Source organism: Bombina bombina, chromosome 2, assembly GCF_027579735.1.
Source record: "Bombina bombina isolate aBomBom1 chromosome 2, aBomBom1.pri, whole genome shotgun sequence".
Classification (NCBI taxonomy): domain Eukaryota; kingdom Metazoa; phylum Chordata; class Amphibia; order Anura; family Bombinatoridae; genus Bombina; species Bombina bombina.
The window spans coordinates 966,739,661-966,764,490 of NC_069500.1; the positions used below are offsets into that span (position 1 = coordinate 966,739,661).

The 24,830-nt window shown below is 40.2% G+C and overlaps 2 protein-coding genes across 2 annotated transcripts in view; one reads left to right on the forward strand and one right to left on the reverse strand.

Moving 5' to 3' along the window:
• Positions 1–4,340, forward strand: part of LOC128649909 (complement C3-like) — an 80,602-nt gene extending 76,262 nt beyond the window's left edge. The window contains exon 8 of the mRNA XM_053703459.1: positions 4,074–4,340. Coding sequence (XP_053559434.1) covers positions 4,074–4,200 — 127 coding nt within the window. The 3' untranslated portion in view covers positions 4,201–4,340. The remainder of the gene's footprint in view (positions 1–4,073) is intronic.
• A 19,338-nt stretch (positions 4,341–23,678) lies between these two features.
• Positions 23,679–24,830, reverse strand: part of LOC128649910 (alcohol dehydrogenase class-3) — a 95,279-nt gene continuing 94,127 nt past the window's right edge. Inside the window, exon 9 of the mRNA XM_053703461.1 lies at positions 23,679–23,873. Within this exon, the coding sequence (XP_053559436.1) occupies positions 23,849–23,873 (25 nt within the window). The 3' untranslated portion in view covers positions 23,679–23,848. The remainder of the gene's footprint in view (positions 23,874–24,830) is intronic.

Consider the following 24,830-nt stretch of genomic DNA (forward strand, 5'->3'; position numbering starts at 1 on the left):
AGAGATTATGAAGAGGGATAGATATAAACAGTCACTGCGGTTTCTTCATTTTAATGATAATGCCCTGTGCCCCCCCCCCCCCAAAATAACCCCTTGCATGACAGGTTATATAAAATAAATCCCCTAATAAACCAGCTGTCCCAAAAAATGTCAGAAATGTATTCAACTGGCCAGGACATTTGTATTGATGAGTCCCAATATATCCCATCCAAGTGGTCCTGGTATGGAATAAAATGTTATAAACTATGTGAATGCAGTACATTGTATACCTGAGGATGTCACATTTATCAAAATAAAGATAGCAACTTAGGTCCACCCGGCTGCCCGGATTCAATTGGCACAAATGGGATTTTTGGGATCTCCTCCTAGTCTTGCTGGAAAACTTATATACCAGCATAGAGCTGTTTAAATTTTTATTTTATTTTGATACCCTGGCCTGTGGCACAGTGTGAAAAAAATCATAGTTTCCCCCAGAAGCTGACTTGGAAAAAAATGTAGGGGCACAACGTCAGCTTTACGCCACAATGAGCAACTGGCCCTTCGGTACACTGAAGAAATAGAAATGTACATGCTCTGCATAATGAAACTACAGTGCCAGTGTCTGTAAAGAGAAAGGATGCACAGATCCTAAAGCCAAATTGAATTGTGGAGTACAGCAAAAATATGGGGGGGTAGATTTAGCTGACCAGTGCCTACAGCCATATCTTATTCAACAAAAGTGCAAACTTGTTACAAAAAAGTAGCCTTTTATGTTATGCAGATCGCAGTGTATAATGCGTATGTGGTTTACAAAAAAGCAGGCACAGGGGAACCATATACGTTTTTGGAATTGTAGTTAAATATTATTTCTGATATTTTGTTTAATCAGACCCCTAATCCTCCCACATTTCATTCAGAAAATGTTCAGTGGCTCTGTGGCAGGATTTTTCCCTCTAGGATCCCCCACAGCCTTTAAAAAGTCACCCCAGAAAAAGTGCTGAGTCTGCTATAAAAAAGAAGTCAGGAAGGACTCTAGTTACCATTGCCCTGACTGCTCCTCTCTACCTGGCCTCTGTATCACGGATTGCTTTAGAATCTACCATACAGAGTTATTTTTTTTATTCAAATCACTCTGTATGTGTTCCGGATTTATTTTATTATTCTGTATTCCTGACTTCATGAATCCCCTGACCTTGTCCTGTCCTTTTTTATGTTAAGCCCAGCCATTCTAAAGACCATGATAAATTAACTACACAAAACAACTCAAATACCGCTTTTAGAATACATCTTGAATTATCTGCTTTTGCAAATGGTATATCAGGATTGGGGTACTTTTTATTCCTTGGCTGCTATACTGTCTCAAAGGCAACATAGGCCCAGAAAATCAGTGTGTCAAATTTCCATGTAAATGCACAGGCACTGTGGCCTCGCTTCCATTGAGTCGTAATTCAGTTTGCGTGCACTCGCAAACCGTTAAATATGCTGTCGAAAGCAATATCGTTTATCGACTGTTTCCAATGGCATGTTATACCTCAATATCGGCAGCTGGACTCCGGCTGCCGAAAAAATCTTCGCGTCCCATAGAAAGTAATAGAAGCCATTAATCGATAAATTATACCAGGTTTCCAATGAAAGCGCAAACCGTTAATATACTGTCGGAGGCTGTCGATACATTGAGAAATATTACACCCAGCTCAAATAGGTGTAAAAGAGGAAACTTGTGCTTTTTGAGACCTATTTTCTATTGAAATTATAAAACTTGCAAATAATGCAAGTGTTTTAATGTAGAAATAAATTGTTATAAGTAATATTTATTGTTGTCTCATGTATAGAAATAGTTGAACTTATATTCTAATAGAAATATCCGTATATATTTAAATATAATAATATATGCAAGAACATATCTACAGAATGCAAACTAGACCTATGCCTAGGGCAGCAATACATATTACTTATATTTATGAAGTGGTAAATATAATTATATTAAAACAATAGTATTTGATTATTAAAAATATGGATAAGTATATATTTTTTTTTCTTGAGAGGTGATCACCGGTAAGGAGCACGGACATTAAACGTAAATTATATAGCGTAAGGTCGGGTTACCTTAGCAACTAATTGATTTTCAAGAAATCCAATATCAGATGGAAGCGTTAACACAACGTTAACTTACAGCTACACGAAAAGAGCGACTGCACGCTATCCGCAAAATATTTCAATGGAAACCTGGTACTAAAATGGAGCCGTAAATTACTTTTAGCTGTCGACCGCTTCGGTAGCTTACGGCTCCATTTTTAACGACTCAATGGAAGCGAGGCCTGTGTTGGGCCCTGTAACTTCCTAAAAGCCCATAAAACCAGTACATGGCAGTTGTTATTGTACTCGTGGGACATCACTGAACACAAATATGGTGTATTATAGCAGTAAAACATATGATCCAAATAGCAAAAGGGCAGTGTTTGTGTGAAAAACGCAAAAGATATACCACTAAATTTGTCCAGGTGTTGTGACTAAGTGGCTACAAACAAAAACTGGACATACCCCTTTTGAAATATCCTGGGTCTAATTTTGCAAATGGTATGCCATGATGGGGATACTTTTTATTTCTAGGCTGCTATAATGGGGCCAAATTATCAAGCTCTGAATGGAGCTTGATGCCCCTGTTTCCGCACGAGCCTTCAGGCTTGCCGGAAAAAGCAGTTATGAAACAGCGGTCTTAAGACCGCTGCTCCATAACTGGTCCACCTGCTCTGAGGCTGCGGACATCAATCCGCCCGATCCTATACGATCGGGCTGATTGACACCCCTTGCTAGAGCCCATTAGCCGCGAATCTGCAGGGGGCAGCATTACAGAAGCAGTTCACAAGAACTGTTTGTGCAGTGATAAATTCATCAATGTCTGTCGGACATGATCTGCTGAGCGGAACGTGTCGGACAGACCGGTGATAAATCGGCCCCAATATCTCAAAGGCAACATAGGTCCAGAAAATGAATGTGCCAAATCTCCATGTAAATGGGCAGGCCCCATATTTGGTTCAGCCTCTGTAACGTCCTAAAACCCCATAAAACCTGTATGTGGGGGGGGGGTATCGTTGTACTTATGGGACATCGATGAACACAGCTTTAACTGCCAATATCCAAATGAGAGTTACAAGAAAATGATATATTGCAGTTTATGTGAACTGTTGTTGAAAGAAAACATAGGTATATGAAATGATGTCAGGGATATGAAACCCACAATGTTCTTGTGTGATTCAGACAGAGCAGATCATTTTTAAAAAGTTTCCAGTTCACTTCTATTATCAAATTTGCTTCGTTCCCATGATATCCTGTGCTGAATAGATACCTAAGTAGGCATTTGGAGCACTACAAGGCAGTAAATAGTGCTGCCATTGAATGACATTCGATGCAAAACTGCTGCCATATAGTGCTCCAGAAATGGGTCAGCTCCTAAGCATACATCCCTGCTTTTCAACAAAAGATGCCAAGAGAATGAAGAAACATTGATAATAGAAGTCAATTAGAAAGTTGTTAAAAATGGCATTCTCTATCTGAATTCTAAAAGAAAAATGTTGGGTTTCATATCCCTTTAAGACATTTATGCTCTTTTGCTCTTTGTTTTGAGACATCACATATATTAAGTTTACAGTGTGCAAATGTATGTAGCCAATATGTTTAGATTTTAGCACATAAGAGTTTTTGCACATTCATAACATGTATTTCAGATGTTTAAATATAATATTCATTTCAATTGTGAGTGGAGTCTAAAATGTAACTTGACTTCTCATTAAATTATAAAAGTTGGTTTAATGAACACAGATTATTTTGCAACAGCTCAAGAACAAACCCATGCTGTAAACCAAGGCCTACAGTACTAAATAAACATGAAACTATATATAAAAAAATATTTTCAATCAAAAAAGCTACACATTCCTTAATTTTCTAATAAAAAAGTTCTATTTTTTTAGTCTAAAAATTCTATGCACATTTTTTCCACTTTATATTCAGCCATCAGACACCTTAAGGCTTAGACAAGCTGGTTATACTGAATTAAACATGACCTCTAAAGACATGTACTTTTGGTCTCCCAACAGGACAGTTTACGCCTTCAGCAGCAAAACTTTTGTAATGACGTGGCCAGAGGAGAATGAAGGGCAAGATAAAGTGGTTGAAGCTTTGACGGGCTTTTCTAAACGAATGGAGAATGGATGTGACACATAGATCGTATTTGACGGCACGATGTCTAAATGCTGAAAAACACTAAAATATGTTAACATATAACCTTATAAACACACACAGTATATATAATCACACACATATATGCATAAATACACCTATATATATATATATATATATATATATATATACACATATATATATTCATCTCAAACACACACACAAATTGTGACAACAGATTACATGTTATAAATATAAAACTCTAAAATAAAAATATTCAGCCACAAGAGTAAATATTTGTGTTGTCTCTTTTTAATATATTGTATTCTCTTTTGTTATTTTATTTCCACCACAAAGCAGAGAATGCACCTAATCACAAGCATTCAACCTGTATTGATGCTATATAATCTGTATTAAAATGTCCAACCACAAAATAACTACAAACATGACAATCAAGTTGTCATACAAGTATTATAGGGTCATAAAAGTGTGAGCTACAACTATAATATGCTGCATGTCAACTTCAAGGAAAATACCTCCCTCAATAGGTTTTCTTTTGAAAGTGCACCTGGAACTTTACACTCTTCTAAATGTCTGATTCTGTGCATTATTGCTCCTTTATAGGCTCTAGAATGTCTGCAGACATGCATGCAACAAATCCAGGGCTGACACTAAGGGGCCGATTTATCAAGGGCCCCTGATGCCCCTATTTCCGTGCGAGCCTTCAGGCTCACCGGAAACAGCAGTTATGAAGACTCCAAAAGAGTCACCAGTCTCCATCTCATAAGGGAGGAAAACTTAGCTCCTAAAGAAAACTGCCACAGCAGAATATAAGGTCCAAGTCAACAGCTTTGCTAAACAAGGAATTAACTCGTAGGCCACATGGGCTGCACACGGTCCAATATCAGACGCCCAACCAAGATGATTTAAACTGGGACCTCTGGACTGAAGAAACAATAAGTAACCTCTTGAGAAGAAAAAAGAAGAGAGGTGAATAGTACCCAAACAGGTCCAGCCTGTTATATAGGATATAGAAATATCTGTATAACCTTCAAAAAAGAACAGAGATAACTATTACCCAACCAGGACCAGACCAATATTTTGGATACAACATATCTGTTCAAGGGTCAAACGGCAAATTCTAAAGTTCTAGCAGAGCCATAAAACTGAGAATAAAAACAGAAACACATATAAGCTCTGAAGCTTAAACATAGTCTCGGACAAATCGAGGGAACATCACCCTGACCAGAGACATCCTTCTTTGTTTTTTTGTCGACTTTTTTTTTTCTTTCCTAAATAAATCTTTTCTAAATATGGTGAGTCCACGGCATCATCTTCAATTACTGTTGGGAATATCACTCCTGGCCAGCAGGAGGAGGCAAAGAGCACCACAGTTAAACTGTAAAGTATCACTCCCTTACCCACAACCCCCAGTCATTCTCTTTGCCTTCGTTCATGGAGGAGATGAAGATTTGGTGTCTGATTAAACGATTTCTACAACCAAGTTTTGGTGTATAGCTGTGTTCCACGTTAATCTCTTGAGTAAGGGTTGTGGTGGCTTTCATGCAGTTAGGAAATTTTAAGGTGGGCCTTACTGAATTTTCCTAACTTTTTGCTGCCCTACTATAGAAAATCAGAGGAGGTGACTCTGTGTTTCTTTCATACAGGTCTCTGTGAGGAACTGTGTCCTTACATACCTGGTAAGCTGTCTACATGCCGGACAGCAGACTTAGCAGGTAAGTGCTTGTTTTTCTTCCAGGTGGGGAAAGTATGCACTTACAGAATCATCTGCCCTTATGACATGGGACAGATAAATCCTTAAGGAAGGAAAAGTGGGCATGGTACAGGGCACTAGTGACTGAGACTTACCCTTTCAGGAATGAAAGGGTTAATTATTGAGGCTCATTTTTATTGGGGACATTAAAGGTTCCTTTATTTGATATTAGGAGAGTCAGTAGTGTATTTACTGTTATTTTCAGTTTAGGCACATGAGGAGTTTGAAAAAAGCGGTCCGGTGACATTATTTATTTATACTCGGCAGGTATTTCAGTTGGTTAGAGTGGTGAAGTAACTGGGCTGTTTTTGTTTTCACACCTCTGTGGCGCAGTTGATTTGACGATCATGTGACACCTTTTCGGATATGTCTCATTTTAGCGGTTCTCTCTCCGAAGTTGGTGACAGGTAGGAGACTGCAGTTCAGACTGAGGTGTGGGAAGCCTGAGAGTTTTAGAGCACATAGTTGCTCATTTAGTATAACGTTTTTTTCTCACAAAAATTCAAATAGTTTAGAGGGCGAAGACGATATTAAGGCTAAGATAAGACTTTAAAACAATAAAGAGGACTTCTGTGTGTACCTGTTATTTATTTTAATTAGTTTTGGAGTTCAAATTACTTTGTTTAAGAGTATAGTATATTTTTTTTTTAACCAAGTCTGAGGATCATGATCAACTAAATGCTTGTTTATTGTGCTTAGAAGCTCAGATTGCTTCTCCTATGCAATTCTGTTTCTCATGTGTTAAAAAGACTTTACAATGTAAAGAAATAATTTTATTTATAGAGCCTAATGTCCCTCAGGATGATGCTGTTCAGGTAATTACGCAGCCTTCTCCTGTAACGTCCCAAGCTGTGCCCTGCAGCTACTCTATTGCTCCTAGTGGGGCATATTTGAAAGCTGAAATTGCCCCACAAGTATCTTCAGCGGTATCAGCAGCTAAGAGGAAAAGAAGTTCAGACAGAAAGGTTTCTGATCCCAGTGGTTCTCAGATGGCTCTTCCTATTAGATCTGATGAGGAAGATGCGTCAGAGCTTTCTGAGGGTGAAATCTCAGAGTCGGATAGTGTAACTCCTTCGTCTGAAGCTGATGAAAGTTCTTTTGGATTTAAGCTTGAATACCTTTGTGTCTTGTTAAAGGAGGTTTTGGCTAATTTGAATGATTCGGGCATTCCTGACATGGTTAATCCTAAGAAGTCTAGTAAACTGAATGATTATTTTGAAGTTCCTTCTACTAAGGAGGTGTTCCTGGTACCTGACTGGGCTACAGACATTATTACTCAGTATTGGGAAAAGCTGTGGGTTTCCTTTTCCCTGTCTCCTATTTTTAAGAAAATGTTCCCAATCACCGACTCTATTGCGGAGACATGGTACACGGTTCCTAAAGTAGAAGGGGCTATTTATACTATAGCTAAGCGAACAACTATTCCTATTGAGGATAGTTGCTCTTTTAAAGATCCTATGGACAAAAAGATGGAGGTTTATTTAAAAAGAATTTACATTCATCTAGGTCTTTTATGGCAACCTGCAGTATGTATTGCCACTGTGACAAGTGCTGCATCCTACTGGTTCGATGCATTGTCTGATTCTCTTCAGGTAGAAACGCCTTTAGATGAGATTCAAGACAAAATTAAAGATCTTAAGCTGGCTAATTCCTTTATTTCAGATGCTATCTTGCAAGTGATTAGGCTGAGTGCTAAGTCATCTAGCTTTGCTGTGTTAGGCCGAAGATCCTTGTGGATAAAGTCTTGGTCAGCAGACGTCTCCTCTAAGGTCAAGCTTTTAGCTCTTCCTTACAAGAAGAAGAAGTTGTTTGGACCAGGTCTGACAGACATTATTTCCAATATTACTGGTGGAAAAGGGTCTTTTCTACCTCAAGATAGAAAGAATAGATGGAAAGTTCATCAGAGTAATTTTCAATCATTTCGTAACTTCAGAGGTAAGCCTTCCCCTTTGTCTATCAAGTAGGATCAATCTAAGCCCTCTTGGAAGCCCAATCAGTATTGGCATAAGGGGAAGCAATCAAAGAAGCCTGCAACTGACTCTAAATCAGCATGAAGGGTTTGCCCCCGATCCGGGACCGGATCTAGTGGGGGGCAGACTTACTCAATTCTCTCAAGCTTGGATACGAGATGTCCCAGACCTTTGGGCTGTGGACTTAGTTTCACAAGGTTACAAATTGGAATTCAAAATCTTTCCTCCCAGGGGCAGGTTCCACCTTTTGAGATTATCTGCAGACGAGACAGATCATCACAAATTTCTGAGGTTTGCCTTTCTGGAAAAGCACTTTCAGTTTGTGGCACTTCGTTTGGCCTTGCTACAGCTCCCTGTATTTTTTCAAAGGTTCTGGTCAGGTCTCAAGGTATTGCTGTGGCTCCCTATCTGGATGACATACTGATCCAGGCGCCCTCTTTTCAACAAGCAAAATCTTGTTGTCTTCTCTTCGCACCCATGGTTAGAAAATAAATTTGGAAAATAGTTCTCTTGTTCCAGCCACAAGGGTAGTGTTTTTAATAATAGACTCCGTACTAATGAAAATATTTCTGACGGAGGTCAGAAAATGCAAGATCCTCTACTCTTGCTTCTTTCTGCAGTCTTCTGTATGACCATCAGTGGCTCAATGTATGGAGGTAATTGCACTAATGGTTACTTGCATGGATATCGTTCCCTTTGCTTGGTTCCATTTGAGAGCTCTACAACTTTGCAGGCTCAGACAATGGAACAGGGATCATGCAGATCAATCTCAGAGGATAGATCTGGATCAGTCGACAAGAGACTCTCTACCTTGGTGGCTTTGTCAGGTAAATCTGTCTCGGGGTACATGCTTTTGGAGACCTTCCTGGGTGATTGTCACCATGGACGCCAGCTTGCTGGGCTGGGGAGCAGTCGGGGACTCTTTAAAGGCTCAGGGACTGTGGATTTGGGAGGAGTCTACTCTCCCCATAAACATCTTGGAGTTAAGAGCAATTTTCAATGCTCTGATGGCTTGGCTTCAGTTGTCTTCAGTCCAGTTTATCAGGTTCCAGTCAGACAACATAACTTCAGTGGCTTACATCAACCATCAGGGAGGAACTCGGAGTTCCTTAGTCATGAAGGAGGTGTCCCGAATTATCTTGTAGGTGGAAGCTCACTGCTATCTATGCCATTCACATTCCAGGAGTGGACAACTGGGAAGCGGATTTTCTGAGCAGACTTTTCATCCCAGGGAGTGGGAACTCCATCCAGAGGTTTTCTCCAGCCTGATCTTAAAATGGGGGTTACCAGAGCTGGATCTGATGGCGTCCCGGCAGAATGCCAAACTCCAGAGGTACGGTTCGAGGGATCCACAGGCAGCTTTGATAGATGCTCTGGCGGTCCCTTGGAATATCAGGTTGGAATACCTGTTTCCTCTGTTTGCTCTCCTTCCAAGATTCACTGCTCGCATCAAGCAGGAGAGAGCATCTGTGATTCTCGTAGCTCCTGCGTGGCCATGCAAGATTTGGTATGCAGATCTAGTGGAAATGTCATCTCTTCCACCTTGGAAACTGCCTCTGAGGAAGGACCTTCTACTTCAGGGTCCCTTCCCTCATCCAAATCTTGTTTCTCTGAATCTGACTGCTTGGAGATTGAACGTTTAGCTCTGTCTAAGCATGGGTTTTCTGAGTCAGTCATTAAGACCATGATTCAGACTAGAAAGCTTGTTACTAGGAAGATTTACCATAAAATATGGCATAAATACCTCTATAGGTGTGAATCCAAGGGCTACTCTTGGAGTTGGGTTAGGATTCCTAGGATTTTGTCTTTTCTCCAGGGGAAGGTCTGGAAAAAGGTTTTTCAGCATGTACTCTGAAGGGTCAGATTTCTGCTCTGTACGTTTTGCTACATAAGCGTCTGGCGGATGTGCCAGATGTGCAATCTTTTTGTCAGGCCCTGATTAGAATGAGGCCTGTGTTTAAGTCGGTTTCTCCTCCTTGGAGCCATAACCTTGTTCTTAAAGTTTTGCAGCAGGCTCCATTTGATATTAAGTTGTTATCTTGGAAGGTTTTATTTCTTGTTGCTATCTCTTCGGCGCGGAGAGTCTCGGAAATTTCAGCTTTGCAGTATGAATCTCCATACCTTATTTTTCATGCTGATAGGGTGGTCCTTTGTACTAAGTTGTGTTACCTTCCTAAAGTTGTTTCGGATAGGAATATTAATCAGGAAATTGTTGTTCCTTCTCTATGTCCTAATCCTTCTTCTCATAAGGAACGTTTGTTGCACAACTTAGATGTTGTGCGTGCTCTGAAATTCTACTTACAGGCAACTAAGGATTTTTGCCAGTCTTCTGCCTTGTTTGTTTGTTTTTCTTGCAAACGTAAAGGTCAGAAAGTTACAGCTACTTATACTTCTCAACCAGAGAGAAAGAGAATTAATTTGGCTTATGAGAATGCTGTACAGCAGCCTCCTGAGAAGATTACAGCTCATTCCACAAGGGCTGTTTCCTATTCCTGGGCTTTCAAAAATGAAGCTTCTGTGGAACAGATTTGCAAGGCGGCAACTTGGTCTTCTCTGCATACTTTTTCTAAATTTGATAATTTTGCTTCAGCTGAGGCTTTTTTTTTTAGAAAAGATCTTCAAGCGGTGGTGCCTTCTGGTTTTTTTTTTTTATTATTAAATATTTTTATTTTCAAAAGGTCTTATAACAAATTCAAACATATTTCAGAAACATAACAAAGAAACACAAACACCAAAAAAAACAAAAACCAAGTTCACATAAACATAAGTGTAGGCATTGATACAATTGATTGAGCTCAAAGCCTAATCCTAACAAATTAACTAACTCGGCTTGGCGTTTTGGTGACACCTCACCGGAACACCAATATACTTACAATAACAAGTTATAACAAACACCAAATTATATATGTGTCACTTGAGTTCATTTCCCACCTGATAGTGGAGCTAGTTCAACAGGAGAAAAAATGATGACAGGCACTGCAGTCCAGGTTAATATGCATATAAAAAGTTCCATTTATTCAAAGATAAAGAAGGTAAATACCAATCCAAGAAGTAGGAGACCAGGGTAAAGGTAACTCACAACAGGTAAGGGTGACACACAGGTGACTGTCTGACGCGTTTCGCGCCCCCTACAGGCGCTTACTCATAGACACAATACAGGTTATACAGGGATGCTATAAATATACATTTGAACAATCAATTAAGAATGGGAGTTAACCCAATAAAGCCTGAACTAAAAAACTTAGCTAGGATCAGTGTATGTTAATACTATAGCAAGCAAGAACATAATTGTATGAATAAGAAGCTGGAAAAGGGAAAATATACAAACTAAATGTATATATCTAAGTGCTCTGCTCTATAAATATTATTATTAAATTATCCAAATTTGTTCCGCAAATGTATATATATATATGATCTTAAGGGCATTAGACAAAATATAACTTATATATTAATAAGAAACCAGAGAACAGCAAAGGAACAAAACAGTTAATCAATGTAAACCAAAATTAGCTTAAGTATCTGTTCTATACAGAATAATTTGAAGGGTGAACTAAGATGTAATATAAGTATCCTTTTATATAAGAATACTGTGTGTAAAACAAAAAACATATTTGAATATTATTTACACAATCTGGATCCCTGCTTTTGTAATTATATATACAAACAAATTATGATTACCGTATTGTTCCGAGTATAGGCCGCACCTGATTATAAGCCGCACCCTTAAAGTTTGGTGCCATTTTTAAGAAATTACATTTTTAACTTGTATTTTTAACTTGTATAGAAAATATACACATTAGTATAATTAGTAGTAATGTAAAGTGTTTTTTTTTTTATTATTCATGGCATTAATAAATTAAGTGTTCACTAGCCTTTGATTCTTGTTGGGAATTCCACAATCCAGAAGACTGTAATTATTGGGCTTGCTTTCCTTAACCCCTTGTCCAGCATGTCACTCCCTGTTCTCCTCCCACTATTTTCATATCAACACAGAAGAGGAACAAGTGAGGGGGTGGGGGAGAAACAGGATTTTAAATTCAATTTAAGGAAGTGTGCATTAGCTTACCCTGTGAGTGTGCTTCATCAGCGCTGGAGCACTCAGCAAATGGGACAGGCTATTAAAGCAGAGAAAAAACAATAGATTAGCACTAAAAAGCAACTTAGGCAAGCAGCACATTTTCTTAAATTGCTCTGTGCACAGCAGGTATTGTGGATGAGACAGCGCCAGCAGCTGGGACTCCGTGACCATCACAGTGGGACCAGCACCATGTGTAAAAGCATGATTGTCAGAGCAGCAATACTTACTATTACTAAGAGTCCGCCTGATTTAAGTACTGGTAACTTGTCCCATGCGGCTGCCGCTGGGTAAGCCGATCGCTGACTTTAGCAGTTGGAATACTGTTTCTCCTCCAACCCGTCCACTTTTTCCTCCTCTATGTTGATATAAATATAATGGTAGGAGAACAGGAAGTGACGTGCTGGAGAAAGGGGTTAAGGAAGGCAAGCCTTATAATTACGATCTCCTGTAGGTAGGTAGTGTAGTCAGATTACATCACTGTGCAGTAAATCCGGGGACCAGTATGCCGGTATGTAGGGCTCAGGTAGGACAGCCTCCTCCTCAATCTGCCGCAACAGGCAACTGTGTAACTTACCAACGCACCTGATTATAGGCCGCACCCGAGTATAGGCCGCACCCCGAATTTAAAGATTGAAATTAGGGGAAAAAAGTGCGGCCTATACTCGGGACAATACGGTAATACCTTGGACATTAAAACAAAAAATGAAAGATGATAATAATTAAATGAAGTAAACATTTACATAATGGGTAATTAAATGTCAGTTAAATTATGTGTCATTGATAAAAAAGTCAATGTCACATTCTCTGTTAATGCCCATTGGGCTTCTAGTCTGAAGCTGCAGGATCCAATAGATCTTTCCTTTGTAAAATTATATACCTGTTACCACCTCTAGGCGGCACAAGAGCTATGTCAATAATACTGATAAATTTGCTATATTTGTAAAATGTTCTCCATTGAAATGATTTGCAACGGCAGATTCCTTGACATAGTTCCTGGTGTCCCTGAGGTGTTCACCAAACCTTCTCTTGCAGGAAGACATAAATTATGCTTACCTGATAATTTCATTTCCATTGAGGGGAGGAGAATCCACGGCTTCATTCATTACTATTGGGAATTAAGAACCTGGCCACCAGGAGGAGGCAAAGACACCCCAGCTAAAGGCTTAAATACCTCCCCCACTTCCCTTATACCCCAGTCATTCTGCCGAGGGAACCAAGAATAGTAGGAGATATATCAGGGTAAAAAAGGTGCCAGAATGGCCACCAGGAGGAGGCAAAGACACCCCAGCTAAAGGCTTCAATACCTCCCCCACTTCCCTTATACCCCAGTCATTCTGCAGAGGGAACCAAGAATAGTAGGAGATATATCAGTGTAAAAAAGGTGCCAGAAAGATGAATAAATTTAGGGCCGCCCAATGGAGATAAGGGCGGGAGCCATGGACTCTCCTCCCCTCGATGGAAATGAAATCATCAGGTAAGCATAATTTATGTTTTCCATCGAAAGGGGGGGAGAGTCCACGGCTTCATTCATTACTATTGGGAACATATACCCAAGCTCTAGAGGACACTAAATGAAACCGGGAGGGTAAAAAGGCGGACCCTAATCTGAGGGCACCACAGCCTGCAAAACCTCTACCAAAAACAGCTTCCGCAGAAACAAAAACGTCAAATTTGTAAAACTTTGTAAAAAAGCGTGCGAGGACCTGGTAGCCGCCTTACACATTTGCTCAATAGAGGCCTCATTCTTGAAGGCCCAAGACGAAGCCACAGCTCTAGTTGAATGAGCCGTGATCCACTGAGGAGGCTTATGTCCCGCTGTCTCGTAAACCATGCGAATCAAGCTCCTCAACCAAAAAGACAAAAGAAGTAGCAGAGGCCCTTTGCCCCTTGCGCTTCCCAGAATACACCACGAAAAGAGATGTAGACTGTCTGAAATCCTTTGTAGCCTGAAGATAGAACTTCCATGAACCACATCCAAGTTATGAAGTAACCTCTCCTTTGAAGAAGGGTTAAAACACAAATAAGGAACAACTGTTTCCTGATTGATGTTACGGTTAGACACCACCTTGGGGAGAAACCCCAACCCAGTGCGAAGTACAGCCTTATCCGCATGAAACACCAGATAATGAGGGTTACATTGCAAGGCAGCTAGTTCAGATACTCTACGTGCTGATGCAATAGCCAAAAGGACAGAATCTTAATGTCTATGGAATGCATAGGTACAAACAGAACCCTCTGTAAAACCTTAAAGGGACACTGAACCCAAATATTTTTTTTTTGTATTTCAGAAAGAGCATGCAATTTTAAGCAACTTTCTAATTTACTCCTATTATCAATTTTTCTTTGTTCTCTTGCTATCTTTATTTGAAAAAGAAGGCATCTATGCTTTTTTTGGGTTTAGTACTCTGGACAGCAATTTTTTATTGGTGGATGAATTTATCCACCAATCAGCAAGGACAACCCAGGTTGTTCACCAAAAATGGGCCGGCATCTAAACTTACATTCTTGCATTTTAAATAAAGATACCAAGAGAATGAAGAAAAATTGATAATAGGGGTAAATTAGAAAGTTGCTTAAAATTTCATGCTCAATCTGAATCATGAAAGAAAATTTTTGGGTACAGTGTCCCTTTAAGTACTAAGTTTAAGCTCCAAGGCTTGATTCTAGCCTTTGATAAAGCCATAGTTGGCGAAATGCGCATCAGGTGTTTTCCCTTGAGCTGGCGACCATTATATTAGTCCTAATAGATATTGAAATATATTACTTAACTCTATTGAACACCTACTTAGAAATAGCGCTTATATTGGTAGTATTCTGTGGCGTGAATCCGTCTCGCCCCTTCTTTAATAGTTTGGCGCTTTTCCTTTTAGTATATATTTGGCTACTTAATTTGGTAATTAGCTGCATTTCCAGTGTATTTTCGTTAACCGCTAGCCCCGGAGTTGCACCCTTAATAATACCATTACAAACAACTATGGTGCCTCTCTCGGTAGCTGGCTTTTTTACTAGATATAATTTGATATAGTTCATTGTTGCGCTCCTTGGATTTGCACCCTTATTTAGGAGATCACTGTGGGATTTTTTTTATCCCAGGCATTGTTAATTTGTACTGGTGCGTTCCCTGGTAGTGCATTCTTTTGCAGATCCTCGCTTGTAGCCATATTTTATCAATCCTTTTAGCCACTATATTGATTGCTTTTACTCAATATTTCCTTACCCTGGTGGTTGTCAGCTCATATACTCTCTTAATCTAAGTTTTAATATACCACACATTATTATATTTCTATCAACTTATATAATAAATTGTTTTATGTACCTTTAATAAAAGTTATATTTTATAACTAGCTCAATCCCCGCTGCCTCTACATGCCTGGGCATGTTAATAATAATAGATACCATTTTCTTTGAGTGCTAAATCTTGTTGTCCATCTTTTCTTTACCTTTCTTTGTGTATATACTGATTCTAGACAGAGCCTGAATGAAAGATTGAATGTCAGGGAGCTCAGCGAGTCTCCTAAGCAACAAAACTTATAATGCTGAAATCTGTCCCTTTAAGGAACTAGCGGCAAGACCCTTCTCCAAACCATCTTGGAGAAAGGACAGAATCCTGGATACCTTCACCTTATGCCAAGGATATCCATGCTTCTCACACCAGGACAAGTAAGTCCTCCACACCTTATGGTAGATGCGACGAGTGACTGGCTTCCTTCCTGAATTAGAGTATCAATCACACCTTCAGAAAAGCCTCTCTTGGCTAAGACTAGGCATTCAATCTCCACGCAGTCAGCCTCAGAGAATCTAGATTTCGATGTTGAAAGGGGCCCTGTGACAGCAGATCCCTGCGACAGGGTAACCTCCACGGCGGAGAGGATGACATCCCCACCAGATCGGCAAACCACGTCCTCCGTGGCCACGAAGGAGCAATCAGAATGGCCGAGGCCCGCTCCTGTTTGATGCGTGCCACTAGATGTGGAAGAAGTGGTAACGGTGGAAAAATGTAAGCTAGGCTGAATCCCCAAGGAACCACTAAGGCATCTATCCACTCTGCGTGGGGAATCCCTGGACCTCAACCCGTATCGAGGCCGCTTGCAATTGAGTCTGGACACCATGAGATCTATCTGCAACAAATCTCTGCAAACACCTCGGGGTGGATAGACTATTCCCCCGGATGGAAGGACTGTCTGCTGAGAAAGTCCGCTTCCCAGTTGTCCACACCCGGAATGTGAATCGCTAAGAGCGACCAGTCGTGGGACTCCCCCCACTCCAGGATCTGAGACACCTCCCTCATAGCGAGGGAGCATCCTTGATGGTTGATGTAAGCCACCAAGGTAATGTTGTAGGTCTGTAATCTGATAAAACTGACTGACCCCAGAGAAGGCCAAGCCTTCAGAGCATTGTAGATTGCTCGTAATTCTAGGATGTTGATCAGGAGAGACTCCTCCCTGGACCACTTTCCTTGTGCCATCCTGGCACCCCAAACAGCTCCCCAACCTGACAGACTGGCGTCCATGGTCACAATCTCCCAGGACGGTCTCAAGAAGGATGTTCCCATGGACAGTTGCTCTGGACAAATCCACCAAGAGAGGAAGTTCCGAGTCCGAGCATCCAGGGATATTAACTGTGATAGATCTCAATGATCGCCGTTCCACTGTCTCAACATGCACAATTGAAGAGGTCTTAGGTGGAACCTGGTGAATGGGATGACATCTATCCTCTCCATACATTGAGCCACCAATTGGCGTGAGGAGGACTGAAGGGCTAGATAGGTGGACGCAAGCTTCCTGCGCCGCTGATCTGTGAGAAATATCTTCATGGACATAGAGTCTATTATCCTGCTGGGAACCAGGGAACACTTTCCTGAGTTGATCTTCCAACCTCTACGAGGTTGAACGATGGCGCCTGAACTAGGATGTCGTCCAGGTAAGGCGCCACCGCAATCCCCCTGGATCTGGCCACTGCAAGCAGCGCCCCCAGAACCTTTTTGAAGACTCTCGGGCCATCGCCAGACCAAAAGGAAGGGACACAAACTGGAAGTGTTGGTCCAGCAATGCAAATCTTAGGAATCTGAAGTGGTCCCTGTGGATTGGCACATGAAGGTAAGCATCCTTCAAATCTATAGTCGTCATAAACTGCCCCTCTTGAACTAGGGGCAGAATAGATCTGATAGCTTCCATTTCGAACGATGGAACACTTTAGGTCCAGAATCGGGCGGAATGTGCCCTCCTTTGGAACCACAAAAAGGTTGGAATAGTACCCTAGCCCCTCTCTACTAGGGGTACTGGTACAATAACCCTGAGAGAGGTAAGATCTCTTACACACTCTAGAAAGGCCTCTCTCTGCTCTGGTCTTGAAGACAGGTTTGACAGGAGGAATCTGCTCTCGGGCGGGTGGGATCTGAACCCTATCCTGTAACCCTGGGAGACAACTTCTAGAACCCAAGGGTCCTGAACGTCCCGCAACCATGCATCTGAGAATAGAGATAATCTGCCCCCTACGTGATTGAGACCGGTCGGGGGCCGCCCCTTCATGCCGATTTTTTCTCAGCGGGCTTCTTGCTCTGCTTAGACTTGCGGCGGGTTGCTGGCGCTGGGCCTTATCCGCACGAAAGGGACGAAAAGTAGATCCTTTAGGCTTAGCCTTCTTATCCTGTGGTAGAAAGCTCCCTTGCCTCCCGTAACCATGAATATAATCTAATCCAATCCTAGACCGAACAGTATCTTTCCTTGAAAAGGCAAGGACAACAGCCTTGCCTTACGAGGTCATGTCTGCAGACCAAGATTTTAGCCACAGAGCACTGCACGCTAAAACAGAAAAACCTGACACCTTAGCATTCAGGCGTATAATTTGCATTTTGGCATTGCAGATGAAAGAATTGGCAGTCTTCAGCGCCTTAATCTTCTCCTGTATTTCGTTGATGGATTTCTCCCCCTCGACCATTTCACACAGGGATTCACACCAATATGTTGCAGCTCCAGCGACCGCCGCAACTGGCTGAAAAACAAACCCTGTGTGCTGAAACAACTTTCTCAACATGTTTCCCAGCTTTTTATCCATGGGCTCTTTAAACAACAAACTATCCTCAAGAGGAATAGTCGTCCGCTTTGCGAGCGTAGAGATAGCCCCATCCACTTTAGGAATGGTCCCCAACAGCTCGAGCTGAGAGTCTGCAACGGGGAAGTTTTTTTAAATGAAGAAAAGGAAGAACCTAATAGCTTCCATTCGTTCTTAATAATATTAGTCATCTTAAAGGGAACCCGGGAAAGACTGAGGTACTACCCTGTCCTCGTATACCTTGTCAAGCTTAGGAATCGCAGGTTCCTCCAGTATCTTAGGTTCCGGAACCTCCAGAGTAGCAAGCACCTGCTGTAGCAGAAAGCGCAAATTCTCCATCCTAAACCGATAACCAGGCTCCTCTGCCGCCGGAGGTTTAGATCCTCCTCGTATAGCGCCTCTGGATCTCCCATCGGCGAGGACAAACCCTGGGCCGGGCCGTTATGATAAACCCTACGCTTGCGCTTAGCAGAAACCGCTGATTCCAATTGGTCCGCAAAGTCTGACGGCCAACAAATATCTCCCGAAGGAGTAACGGTAAGGCCCCGGGGTGCTGCATGTGCAATCTGAGATGAATGTAGGGAACGTACCTCCCGAGATGAAGAACCCTCAGAGGTGAACGACTCAGTACTAGACATCCGTTTACATTTAGATGCTGTAACTTTATCAAGGCATGTGGAACATAGTTGAGCAGGATGATCTACCAGAACCTCCTCACAAACACAGAAATGAGATTTTATTAAGGAAGGAGAGCCTTCCAATGTGTCAGAGTCCTCCATCGCTTGCGCACTTAGATAGACTAACTTTATTGATTAAAAAGGCAGCTTTATACCACCAATGGCCTGGGAACTCACTACCTCCTAGGACCCGGACTACAGAAACTGCTACGTCTTCTGCGCCACAGATCAACAGGAAGGATAGCCACACCCAGTCGCATTGAATGCCTGGCAGGACTGCCCCTGCACTAGGGAAAAAAAAAATTTCCGCAAGTAACCTGAAAGTTTTACACATTGCCAGAGCCTCATCTCGCACATAGCGCAGCAATGACACAAACAATATCATGTATAAACCCCCCCCTGTTCAATAATCCCCCTTCCAGGAATAATAACCCTTGATTCTGTAAAGATAAAAAGGCGCCACACTGTGACCCTGTCTTCTATGTTACCATTATTAATAAAAAATGAAACGATCTTACCAGAATCTACACCATGGAACAGGAACATGGCCCTTCAAGTGTGACAGGTTAGTAGCCTCGCTCCTGACATTGACTTGAGTGAAGAAAGCAGGCAGCGAAACTTGTCAACGCGGATTGCTTATGGAGCTGTTAATGAGTCTGGATGGTTTCGCAGAAAGACTCTCCCAGCATCTCTGGACTCTAACTTTCACCCAGGCTCTCACTGAGAGGCTAACATGACTACTTAAAACTCCAGTCCCACTGCGAAGAGTACTACCCTCCATAAGAGACTACTCCGACACTCCTCTGCCATCCTCCTGTGACGAAAGGCAAAGAATGACTGGGGGCTAATGGAAGTAGGGAAGGTATTTAAGCCTTTGGCTGGGGTGTCTTTGCCACCTCCTGGTGGCCAGGTTCTTAATTCCCAATAGTAATGAATGAAGCCGTGGACTCTCCTCCCCTTTAGATGGAAACAATCCATTGAGGACAATAAAATCAGAATTTGCAGCAGAGCACTTCTCTCTGCCTACCTCCATGAATCGAGGCAAAGAACTAATGGGAGGGTAGGGATATTTAATGCTTTCTTTGGGATGTATTTGCCTCCTGCTGGTGGCCAGGTGAAGTATTTCCCCATCGGTTATGAATGGATTTTGTGGACTTTCACTGCCATTAGACATATATACATATATATATATATATATATACATATATATATATACATACATATATATATATACATATATATATATATATATATATATATATATATATATATATATATATATATATATACATACATATATATATATATATATATATATATATATATAAATAAATAATATATTTAGAAATATTATTTCTTCTCAGTAAAGAACAATATTATTTAAAGTATTTCTATTCTACAAAACAAAAATTGAGTTCCGTTTTAAAAGGGATATGGAACATGACGTGGTGTTTGACAGGAAAGTGCTAAAAGGTGTGTGTATATATGTTTACATATGTACAGTATGTGTACACATACATTTTTATATACCATATCCCTTTTAAAAAAAAAACATTTCAGTAACATTTTACATATGATACGTATATACTGTATAGTGCAATTCTTTATATGTTTTACACAAGTTTTGTGATACTTTTATTCTAGCCCTAACACTTTACTTCAGGTCTCTAGTCGTGCTTATTAGCTCTGTTATGTGTTGTGCTTGATCTTAACAACTTGTAATATGAGTGATGTTTAGCATGGCCACACTATCTATTGAAAGGACAGGACGTGCTAAAGGGATGTTAGCTGCACTAAATATTCTCTAATCATTCTCTTTTACCATGAACGTGTAACACCAGAATGTGCACTAATCTTAGAGGTCAAGCAATACAGGGAGTGCAGAATTATTAGGCAAATTAGTATTTTGACCACATCATCCTCTTTATGCATGTTGTCTTACTCCAAGCTGTATAGGCTCGAAAGCCTACTACCAATTAAGCATATTAGGTGATGTGCATCTCTGTAATGATAAGGGGTGTGGTCTAATGACATCAACACCCTATATCAGGTGTGCATAATTATTAGGCAACTTCCTTTCCTTTGGCAAAATGGGTCAAAAGAAGGACTTGACAGGCTCAGAAAAGTCAAAAATAGTGAGATATCTTGCAGAGGGATGCAGCACTCTTAAAATTGCAAAGCTTCTGAAGCGTGATCATCGAACAATCAAGCGTTTCATTCAAAATAGTCAACAGGGTCGCAAGAAGCGTGTGGAAAAACCAAGGAGCAAAATAACTGCCCATGAACTGAGAAAAGTCAAGCGTGCAGCTGCCAAGATGCCACTTGCCACCAGTTTGGCCATATTTCAGAGCTGCAAAATCACTGGAGTGCCCAAAAGCACAAGGTGTGCAATACTCAGAGACATGGCCAAGGTAAGAAAGGCTGAAAGACGACCACCACTGAACAAGACACACAAGCTGAAACGTCAAGACTGGGCCAAGAAATATCTCAAGACTGATTTTTCTAAGGTTTTATGGACTGATGAAATGAGAGTGAGTCTTGATGGGCCAGATGGATGGGCCCGTGGCTGGATTGGTAAAGGGCAGAGAGCTCCAGTCCAACTCAGACGCCAGCAAGGTGGAGGTGGAGTACTGGTTTGGGCTGGTATCAAAGATGAGCTTGTGGGGCCTTTTCGGGTTGAGGATGGAGTCAAGCTCAACTCCCAGTCCTACTGCCAGTTTCTGGAAGACACCTTCTTCAAGCAGTGGTACAGGAAGAAGTCTGCATCCTTCAAGAAAAACATGATTTTCATTAAGGACAATGCTCCATCACACGCGTCCAAGTACTCCACAGCGTGGCTGGCAAGAAAGGGTATAAAAGAAGAAAATCTAATGACATGGCCTCCTTGTTCACCTGTGGTCCATCATCAAATGTGAGATTTACAAGGAGGGAAAACAGTACACCTCTCTGAACAGTGTCTGGGAGGCTGTGGTTGCTGCTGCACGCAATGTTGATGGTGAACAGATCAAAACACTGACAGAATCCATGGATGGCAGGCTTTTGAGTGTCCTTGCAAAGAAAGGTGGCTATATTGGTCACTGATTTGTTTTTGTTTTTGAATGTCAGAAATGTATATTTGTGAATGTTGAGATGTTATATTGGTTTCACTGGTAAAAATAAATAATTGAAATGGGTATATATTTGTTTTTTGTTAAGTTGCCTAATAATTATGCACAGTAATAGTCACCTGCACACACAGTTATCCCCCTAAAATAGCTATAACTAAAAACAAACTAAAAACTACTTCCAAAACTATTCAGCTTTGATATTAATGAGTTTTTTGGGTTCATTGAGAACATGGTTGTTGTTCAATAATAAAATTAATCCTCAAAAATACAACTTGCCTAATAATTCTGCACTCCCTGTATTGATAGTGCAACCTGTGTTATCAATAGCACCCCACTCTATGCCATTGTAAGCTAATGTTAAGGGCTTTTTTCTAACTGTGCACAACTTCAGCCCTGCCCCTAGGAGTCTGTTTTGAACCATCCTTGTCATGCACTTCACCCCAGCTGCATTCTTTTTGTAAGTCACATGATATCATTGTACAGTTGAGTGACATTTGAATGAGTTGGTCGTCATCTAACAGTGGAGAGACATTTTCGCCCTCTGCAGATGTCTGATGCTTAATGTTGTTCTTATGAGCCGGCGTCTAACATTTTAAGAATGGAAACAACCTGGTGCTCACTGAATCCCCTTTTTCCAGTAAAGACAGAATTAAACCCTTTTTTCCTCCCATAAAACTTTTCAACCCTTTGGATGGATGGATGTAGATGATATAGATATATATATAAATTTGTAGACAAAGTGCACTCCAAGCTTGTCAGACAGCTGCCTTGGGTGCACAAACAATATGTATAAACAGGCTGAAGGAAGTGCACTCCACAGGACTTACTTGTTGATCCACTTTATTGTGAACGTTTTCGAGCCTGACCGGCTCGTCCTCTGTCTGAGGACGAGCCGGTCAGGCTCAAAAACGTTCACAATAAAGTGGATCAACAAGTAAGTCCTGTGGAGTGCACTTCCTTCAGCCTGTTTTTTTATATATATATATATATATATATATATATATATATATATATATATATATATATATATATATATATATATATATATATATATATATTATATTATATATAATATTATATATATACACACATACATATACACACATACATATACACACACCTCAAATGTAAAATATATGGCTATTATTGAGAAGGTGTTGGACTGGGAAGGGCTCAAAGGTGTTTATATATGTGTGTTAATTTGTATGTCTATGCATGCCCATACATATGTAATCATGGTTAGCATACATAGACATACAAATATACATATATACACACATATACACACTTTGAGCCCTGTGAAATTTTATTTATTTAACATGCCTTCCGTTACTATGTAAAATTAGCTATTGACTTAGTGTTGATGTGCAGATGCTCTATAGACCCAGAAGTGACAATCCATCTCAATAGTGTGAAAGTGATGGACGGAGTTGCAACCAAGGAAACTTGTATCATATAGTGAATGAATAACAAATTAAACTGAGTAAATCACTTAGATGCTACCAGCTGTTGAGGTCAGAGTTGTGTTTTGTTTGTAAACGTCTGACAACATAGCCTAAAACTAGAATTTAAAAAGCCAAGAAACATTATATAAGTCAGTGCATAGATGATAAAATCAGTAACAGGAAAACTGAATTTTAATGAGGAGTTTCCAATGTTGAACTCAGCGTCATCACAAAATTACATGCATTGAGCACAAGCTGTGAACAAAGCTAGAAATTACCCCAATAATTAATTAAAAAATATGTCTGTAGCAAACAAATCAATGCTTTACAAATCAGAAAGTGGATTATTAATGTGACCATCGTAAAATATTTCATAAAATGACCATAGTAAAAACTACCAATAAAACAAAAGGCAACCAAGTTTCTTGATTATGTTTTATTACAAATATCAGGAGGTCTATGGTAAACAAAGGACAGAACTTGAAAGTTATTAATTTTTAGAATAAATTTGCATTACAAAGTGTAGAGGAGTACGTGTGGGATGAACTTCCTTCTATAGGTCTTTTGAATAAAATCTCTTCAGCAGAATATTTAGTAGTTTAAGACACTTCGAATGCTATAAAACAAAAAATATAAAACATTTTTAAATCAAATATAACAAACCGATGAATAGTGGAAAAAACCCCCACAAAAACATCATTTCTAAGATTAAAACTGTACTCGTAGAATATTTTGCATTTTGAAGCAATCAAGGGGACATTAAAGGGACACTGTACCCAAAAATTTTCTTTCGTGATTCCGATTGAGCATGAAATTTTAAGCAACTTTTTAATTTACGCCTATTATCAAATTTTCTTCATTCTCTTGGTATCTTTATTTGAAATGCAAAAATGTAAGTTTAGATGCCGGCCCATTTTTGGTGAACAACCTGGGTTGTCCTTGCTGATTGGTGGATAAATTCATCCACCAATAAAAAGTGCTGTCCAGAGTACTGAAACAAAAAAAAAGCTTAGATGCCTTCTTTTTCAAATAATGATAGCAAGAGAACAAAGAAAAATTGATAATAGGAGTAAATTAGAAAGTTGCTTAAAATTGCATGCTCTTTCTGAATTACAAAAGAAAAAAATTTGGGTACAGTGTCCCTTTAAAGTTTGACATTTCTGCATATCTGCTTTCAATTAAATATAGCCAACCCCCCACACTAACATTTAAAAAAAACAGTATGTAGTTTTAATACTAGTGATTTTTATTCATGCAAACAAGCTTACCCAACAATTTAAAATAATCTTTCTTGGTTTGTGCTCCCTTTAAGCCAAACTATCTGACTAATATCTACACATACCCAAGTCGGAACAAAAAGGAAATTTATGCTTGCCTGATAAATTTTTTACTTTTACGATATGACGAGTCCACGGATTTCATCCTTACTTATAGGATATCGCCTCCTGGTCAGCAGGAGGAGGCAAAGAGCACCACAGCAGATGCAGATAGATATAGATATATATATCTCCTCCCTTCCCTCCCACTCCAGTCATTCGACCGAAGTTAGGAAGAGAAAGGAAAAGCCAAGGTG